We start from the raw sequence: 8,370 nt of genomic DNA on the forward strand, positions 1-8,370 counted from the left end.
AGAGGCAGTCCTGTTTCTGCTGTTGTGGCTTTGCAACCAGCCCTACAGCTCAACATTGGCAGCATCTTGGCCCGTTCACATTTCAGGTGAATTATTGCTGAAGAGTAACCAAGTGGCAACAAATCAAAGGAATTTTCAGACCACCGTCACAATATTAAAGGAGGAATTGCAGATGGAATATCATGCTGCCAGACTAGGTGTCTCCTGCTGTAACCTGAGACCGATTACTTCGATTGCAGATTTTTAATGATTGATTTACGTACGAGACTCAAGGATGTCCATGATGTTTAACCAAAAACATTTAAAGTTTAGTTGAATCTTACATATTTTCTGTAAAGCATCTCATGTTTACAAGCTTTACATCAAATCAACTTAGCTTAACCAGGCACTTTGGCTTTTAAAGCATCAGACTAAAGATTTATAGATCATCTGTTACGCATCAAACAAATCATCAGATAAAACTTCAAAAATGCCAGTTCCTAATTTAACTGCATCAAAGCGGCGAAGATACTCGGAAAAACCAGGGAATCTTTGAACAAAATCTCATAAACTCACCGAGATCAAATCTTACAGATAAGCATTAATAAAAGTCATTCAGTGGAGCGATTCATCAGATCAGGACCCACAGCGGCCCTGCAGAGGGCGCTGTGCCACTGCATTCAGAGGACCTGAGTCACAGACCATGGGAACCTGTAAGCTCCTCTCAGAGCCAGTCACAATGTTTTCCTGGTCATGTCACAGCCCTGAGCAAGTTAGTACAGAGATGGAGACGATAAATTACTCCAGTGATGGTCCTTATCTCTCTCTGCACCTATCCCAAACATCTCTTGGCTGACATCCTGTTTTAAAGGCCCAGCGGCCTGATGCTAGTTAACGGTAGTTACTTCACAGACTCCATAAGACCACATGCAGTAAATCCTTAGGAAAAAATCATGAATTAAGGTAAGTGAATAATTAGAAACAATTTATTTTAAAATACACACCAGAGTAATTATACTGTACAAAAGATTACTAAACGCGACATTTCTTAGAGAACGGCAGCATGATACAAAAGCTTTCTGAGGAAGCGCACTTCAACATTAGCTCGTAAAAATAAGCAACAAAAACAAAAGTTATGGCAAAGACGACTAGACTAGACGGCCGTTCCTCTCTCCAAGTTCTGTTTGATCTCGGCTGTGTATTTGCCATAGAAGCGCTCCGCCTTCTTGTTGAACTTGGCATTCCTCTCGTTGATGTAGTCGATGTCTGCGTCGTCGTTGTAGGCTCTGCGCCGGCTGTACTTGGCACGCTTCTCGATCCTGACAATTGCAAGGAAAGACGACTCATGGAGGATTTTTCTAAAAACCAGTATGGCCACTGATCATCGTGGCATATCCAATAACAATAATTGGCTACAGGCACTAATTTGGGGGCACGTGTTTAAAGCTTGGCAGAGGAGAGTGACAATGGAAAACCTAAGACACATATACACACTGTCTTCAAAGGATTAGTCTGCGTCACACTCTGGCAACTAAATCCTTGTTAATGCTCAACAGTCGCATCTCCAGCACAGGCCTGAAACTTCTCAAATACTGAACAGCTCAGGGAACGACTGCCGATCAAAGGCTAAAACGATCAATGGATCAGACTAGACGCTTAAGGCAGAGCTGTAGTCCTGTTGCTTGTGATGTAAACAAAAAAAAAACACTAAAGCAAATGCATGTTATTACAAATTGCTTCTCAAAACAAAACACTATCACATGACTGGAGGTTTGCTAAACTATCTACCACAGCCACTTAAACACTTTATAAAGCATTTCTGGTAATCATTTGTTTGACCTGTGGTCTGACCAAGGTTCATGCCCCGACTAGGACCAGTGGTATAAGCTGCCAAAGCCTCACCCCATTCATTTTAAAGCCAACTGTCTGCTTGCATCAAGACTCGTACCCTGGAGTTGATTTTTCTCAAATTAGACAGGCCTGGCTCACCCACTGAGACAGCCTCACATGGCTGACACTTAAGAGCATCTCCACACCGTGTTTGTGGTGTGCCAGTGTTAGAAAAGTGTCTGTCATTCTGCGAAAGTTGAAAAGGAAGGGTTGTTTGGATTGCCAAAACCAATAATAACTAAAAAGATTGAGGTTAAACACTGCTGGAAACCACCCTCTCCTTTGTTAAACGGTTTAAAAATGGATGAAATCATAGAAACATTCTACAAGCTTCATCGTCTGCTTTTAGCTTATGGTCCAAGCCGGTAGAAAACACCAGTCCCAATGAGGAATCTGCCCAGTCAGAGTGGTGCTGGATGGGCTGGCCAGAACCAAGCTCAAATGGAGAGAGGGTCAAAAAAGAGAAGGACCTCTTTTATGAAGCTCTGCTGAATGTGACTTACTGTTTCTCCACGTCTTCCACCATGCGGTCAATGCCCTCCTTTGATGGGGTATGGGTCCCATAGATCAGGCTATTCGTTGTGGGGTAGAAGTCCTCACCGCTGTGGAGCACCAGCAAAAGCATTAGACATACTTAACTCAAGATAATCACCATTTCTCCAGGCTTCTCTATCCCATCTTTGTGATCGTGAAAGTCCAAAAGAGGAAGGGCGTGTAGCTTCAGGGCAGATTGTGACATGAAGCAGCTCTTAAAGGGGTAATAAACCTCTCGGGCGTGGGGTTCCCTTTGACCTGAACACGTGTGTGCAGCACTTTTACACTTTCAAAGTCTTTAGATTCATTCTTGATTATGAAACTACGTCAAAACAAAACCCAGGGCAAATTAGGGCTCATCGTGACAGAACACTTACTAATTGCTTCCCAGACATGTGATGAGTGAATTCTTGGATGATGTCAGGGTAACATTTTGGATTAACTTTACTATTCGAGATTTCACAGTTCTGGTCTGAACTCTAGACTTGTCTCATGGATCAACTCAGACATTTCAACATACCACAGGGCATCTACCACAAGTCATACTTTCACAATCCAACATAAAAACATCTTCAGATGAGTCTTGCTCATCATGAGTTCATTCATTAACACCCATTAGTATCCTCGTATTGGCTTCTAACCTTGGATGGTGACATCTCCTGAACCCAGTACCCTCAGCTGAGGCAAAACCATCAGGTCATAAGTGCTGCCCCCCAATTCTCACATGTAGCTCGAACCAATCGCTGTATAGTTTGTTGTTCACGCATCAAAAGACCAACGGAAAACAACAATCATCCGCAAACTGAGTCAGAACGATTGTGATTGGTGGGTCGTTCTGTGCTGCGCGTCAGGTCCACGGAACGTCCGAAGGTCACCTGTGCGGCCATGTTGCCCATCGGCATTTTTCTGGACTGGCGAAAATCACTTGGGAAATTTTTATACATCGCCAGTGCTCGGCAGCCTCGCCTCTGTCAGTGTGCCCCAGGGCAGCTGTGGCTACATTGTAGCTCATCCCAACCAGTGTGTGAATGTGTGTGTGAATGGGTGAATGACTGATTGTGTTGTAAAGCGCCTTGGGGGGTTCCAGGACTCTAGAAGGCGCTATATCAAATACAGGCCATTTACCCAACCTAAGTGGTCACTCCTAGAGATGTTAGACTTCAGACAGCACCTCTACTCACCTTTCATCCCGTAGCTTGCTGTAGCTTTCCAGGTCAGGCCTGATTTGCTTGGTGAGTCTCTGGTACTGTCGGAATTGGGCCTCGGCATAACCTGCAGTAGTTTTTGTGAGAAGTATAAAAAGGTTCTAATTAGTGGAACAAACAAGCAGGCATGAGGCTCAGCAGCACGACCTGCGGCTAGTGAGGGAGGGCTGAGGAGGCACCCCTCCTTCTCCCATCCACTCTTCGAGCCCCTCAGCTGATCATTTTCTTCCAGAGATTAAATTCAAGGGAAGGTTTGAAGCAACAGATGGCAGTCATATTCTGGAGACACAGCAACCTCTTTTCCTTCAGTAGATTAAATTAGAAGCTGTTTTAAATGAAACCGCCGTGCTCTTACACGCAGGCTGTGCTGCTTTTACTCAGCTACCACGTAAAGCTCAAGCAGTTCCACCTCATCTTTGTGTTACACAGAATTAGGAAACTTCTCAATCACACGCTGGAACAGAGTGAAACAAAATCAAGAACAGAATCTGTGTCCCGGTTCCCAGTTTTGTAAATGTGTTTAAAGGCTCTGTGGCATGAGACGAAGAGTACCAGCGCTCTAAATAAAGCGGTTTGATCCAATTGCTGTTCGCTTCCCGGTTCTTCCAAAACATTCACAAAAGGCTTGTAAAGTGAATTTAAGCATTAACTGACAGCTATTTCTGTGTGTAAAAGGTTTGGTAATTCCATTAGATGTGAAGGATCTTTAAAGGCACAAAAATGTTCAACCAGGTTAGATCTTTATCAGCTGAAGCTAGAGATGACTGCCGTCACGTGTCTGCACTTCAAACCCAAGTGGGCCACAGTAAGTTCATTGTTAAATGTAATATTTGGGTGGTGCCTTGTGTAATCAATGAATGGCATCCTTGAGGCTCCAGAGTGGATGGAACACACGTGTGAATCCATTTCATTCTTCATTATCATCTGATAATTATTTAAATAAATCATAACAGCAGAAGTCAGAGTCTGTCTCAGATGGTATTTGTATGCTGTCAAAGGTTGAGTTTAGAAAAACTTCAACACTAAGATCATTCTAAATATGGCAGGTTTTATTCACTTTTTACTGATCCGATCGATTAACCAACCAAATTACTCTGTTCATTTTCTTATTTTCATACAGTAAACCAGTGTTTCTTAATTATTTTCCATCAAGCCCCCGTCAAGGAACATCATTTCTATGTCTATGGGGAGCGTAACATAGTAGATGCTTTTTAATTTCTCTCCCATCAGGAGCGTTTCTGATCAACAGCAAATGCGTTCCACGCTGCTGGTCATGTAAGGTCACAAGATCACCGGAGAGTTGCAAGTTCCCGTCTGTCTGTCCGTCTGTTGGCACCAAAACAAGCAAGCATGCATCTAAAAGCTCTGGTTTATTTTCGGGTTACTTTAACAAAGGAAGTGTCACAGATGACGTTTGTTTCTTCAGTAAGTTAGGTGACTGGAAATCTGCAGGTGTCTTTCATTTTCAAGTTTACCAGATGTGCTGTACTGCCCCAGTGTATTATTTTCTGTCTGTTCTGATCTGACACTCCGTGGCTAATGCTGGCTTTATGCTAACACACCTCCACAGCCATCTTGACTCATTAAAGTCAATCCATTCCATAAAATATGAGCAGGAGACAAAGTTAGTAGCCAGTGATTTCTCCTACATAAAACATTTATATAACTGATGAAAAGAACACGCCATATAATAACCGTTTAGATCATTTCGGAGGGGAAAAACATCAACTTCTGTTGGCAATTTTAGAAATACCAAGAGATGTGCAACTTAAATGATATTGTTTTTGTTTGTAGAAACATAACTTAGCTTTATTAAGATAAAACAAGTGGTGCTCGCTGCAGAACCACAAAGGTGGAGCTGCACCAGAGTCAGCCCCACCCATTCCATCAGAGTCAGTCCAATTCCTTCCAGTTGTCAGACTTAATAGCATTCTGGAACCAAAGAGGGTGTTATAGCTAATATCATCTAAAATGCAAGATTGAGGATGGAGTTGAGAAGTTAATTGAACAGTTTTTGTAAAGCTTCCATATAATTAAAAATCGAACTTTTGGGACTTTTTACCATGTTATATTGTCATTTCCTCATAAGAAACACGCCGAAGCCATTTTTGGCCTCATTCATGCATTTACCCCCCATCTCAGCTCCAATTTGGTCTCCTCCCCCAAAGCGGGTCTGGTCTTGGTTCTCAAATCTGGATATTCTGTGAATTTTCTGAAAAATTATTTCTGAAATAACTTCTACTGAGACACCGCCGGACTTATGTTAAGCATAATTCTGCGCACACGAAGACGCATAAGACCCTGGATGATGGCGCTCAATGGTTAAAGGAATCACGGAAGCGGTGTGATGCGCTCCGTTGCGCGTCTAGACGGTACCGTAGGAGGCGAGCTGCCATGGTTTGCCGCATGCTACAGGAGCGGGCTATCTAGGAGTGCACAGCGTCCCCCGGTCCCCTCCTCCTCCCTGTCCGGAACTCGACCTCACCAGTATGAAGCAGCCACCTTGTCCGTAACAAGTCCAGACCTGTTACTAGGGGCATCGTCCGGTTTAATTACGGAAAACGTTATCCGGATGTTTGTATTCAGACACAAAGGTCTTACGGACAGAGTCCTGAACATTTCTGTTTTTCATGGCCTGTCTGAAGGGGGCTCAACTTGCTCGGTTAGTTTTTACTTGTTTCTCTTTTCTCTCTTATCTTAGTGCTTTTATTTGTTAACTTTTAATTTTATGCTTTGCTTTTATGTGCGTTAAGTGTTTTTAGCTTTACATTTTACTCCTATGCTGTCTTTGTTGCTGTGTTTTAGTCTTTCGCTCTCCTGTACAGCACTTCGGTTAGCTGCCACTCTATTTTTAAATGTGCTTTAGAAATGAACTGGTATGGTATTAGGGTACTGTACATAATCCCCTACAGCACCTGATTATTAAGCAACAGGTCGTGAAACTTCACTACAACATAGAAGTTTATATGTTTCCATTTATTTTTACATTACAAATGTTGGCACTGTAAAGCTCCGTTTTGCTGTCAGTAGTTGCTTATCAGCATTAATTAAAGATGGTCTTAAATAATCAAGATCTCAATTTCAGTCAAAATACAGCAGCCCTAGAACCCATTATTATGAGCCGACTGTATTTTTACATCTTTATATTTTGAACTTGAACCACAAACCTGCAAAACCCTGGTCTGGATTCTTCTTCTTTTTCTTCCTCTCCCATCGTTCAGCCTCATCAGCTGTGACTTCCAGTAGCTTCACTCTGTCATAATCCTTGCCAGAGGCGGCACATTCCTTAAGAAATTTTTAATAACCATCAAAGCATGAAATACCATTCTTATATCTTTTAAATCTTACATTTTATTTAATTAATCTAGGTATTTCACTAATGTTTGTGTATTAAACACACTTTTATGGTACAGATTTCATGACATTATTTTTGATAAGTCAAGGCAGATGCAGAAATAGACCAACTCTGGGATGACCAATCAATGCAGGATAAAGCAACCCAACACAAAAGATTAAATACATTATAAAAGCAATAACAAAAGCTTGACTTTTCAAACAAAAGCTATTCTTTTAGAATGGTTTGATAAAATGATTTAGTGTGGTCAATAAATCAGATGGCAAACAAAAAAATAAAAATACCTTCTTCTTTTCACTCTCAGCAATTTCCCACTCCAGTCGGGCTTTTTTAGCTTCCCAGTTGGCAGGAAGTTTCAGTCTCTTATCCTCCTCCACAACCTCCTGCTGATTCAGCTTTCGTGCTTCGTTCTGCAGTAAAAACGAACAGATAAATAAATATTTACAAGCAGGTTAATCTACTTTACAATGATCTAATCCCGAAATGCTCATATTATTTTCCGAGTTATTATAACACAACAAAATATACAGTCGCTATGTGATCGTTAGGCATGCCATCACTACACACAACACTGTTTATATGTAGAAAAACAACCAACCCGTTTGAAATGTAACTCTCTGAATTTACGAAGTCTCGCTTCTCTCTTCTCGGAAGCCAAAGTTTCGGCCGGTTCTGCTTCAGTAGCCGTGGCGGTTCCCTGTATGAAAGAGCAAATTAACACAATTTACAAGAAATAAAATCTCATTTATGCTATTTTATGACCGACGGTGTTAGTCCGATATGTTGTTTGTTAGCACACATGCTAACGAGGAACAGCTTGTAAAAAAAACAACGAAGTTTATGCAACAGGAATGAAGCTTTGACAATAACTGAAGGAGAAACACGTTTCTAAAAAGGTGTACATCAACGGAGTCGTTATCACCTTAAAATATATCAGCTTTAGTAAATAAGCAAAATACCAACCTCGTCACAGGACGCCATTGTTATTCTGGCCTGAGAAAGCTGAGCGGAAATACGTCATTAGCACCGGATATAGAATCAAAACAAAATAAAAGCTTACAAAAACAAACAAAATTATTTTTCTTGCCTTGAAATATTTTAATATTTTATCCTTAAGGCAAAACACATATTTCCTTTTAATGACGATTTATATGTATTACTATATTTTCTTCATGGTTCATAGCACAAAAGCACAGTCAATGCTCAAAGAGCTGACAAAGCTTTTTTGTGGGAAAATAGTGCAACACACTTAGATCACGGGGTGTTTTCCAGAATTTGCCACCCATTTGTTGGTGGTTCTGTGCTTAAATCAGCAATTAAAGATGTTATTTTTGAGCTGCTCTTTATCTGATTTGAGGACCCAAACACAGAAGGTCAGTTTGTACATTTTTATTAAGTAAATGATTG

The 8,370-nt window shown here is 41.3% G+C and overlaps 1 protein-coding gene across 1 annotated transcript; it reads right to left on the bottom strand.

Annotated features, from left to right (window-relative positions):
• Window positions 1–943: 943 nt before the first annotated feature.
• On the bottom strand, window positions 944–7,992 carry syf2 (SYF2 pre-mRNA-splicing factor). The gene is made up of 7 exons (XM_015970376.3): window positions 7,927–7,992; window positions 7,562–7,660; window positions 7,248–7,373; window positions 6,776–6,893; window positions 3,585–3,675; window positions 2,373–2,471; window positions 944–1,298 (listed from the first exon to the last, which is right to left on the bottom strand). The coding sequence occupies exons 1-7, from the start codon at window positions 7,942–7,944 to the stop codon at window positions 1,133–1,135; spliced, it is 717 nt and encodes a 238-aa protein (XP_015825862.1). The 5' UTR covers window positions 7,945–7,992; the 3' UTR covers window positions 944–1,132.
• Between the last annotated feature and the right edge of the window lie 378 nt (window positions 7,993–8,370).

This window comes from Nothobranchius furzeri, chromosome 18, assembly GCF_043380555.1.
Source record: "Nothobranchius furzeri strain GRZ-AD chromosome 18, NfurGRZ-RIMD1, whole genome shotgun sequence".
NCBI classification, from domain to species: domain Eukaryota; kingdom Metazoa; phylum Chordata; class Actinopteri; order Cyprinodontiformes; family Nothobranchiidae; genus Nothobranchius; species Nothobranchius furzeri.

Excerpts from the sequence above, each read along its gene's own strand:
- syf2 (XM_015970376.3), bottom strand. Across the intron at positions 3,676-6,775 it reads TCCAGACCAGGGTTTTGCAG|GTTATGCCGAGGCCCAATTC; the intron begins GTTTGTGGTTCA and ends AAACTACTGCAG. Across the intron at positions 2,472-3,584 it reads AGCAAGCTACGGGATGAAAG|CGGTGAGGACTTCTACCCCA; the intron begins GTGAGTAGAGGT and ends GGTGCTCCACAG.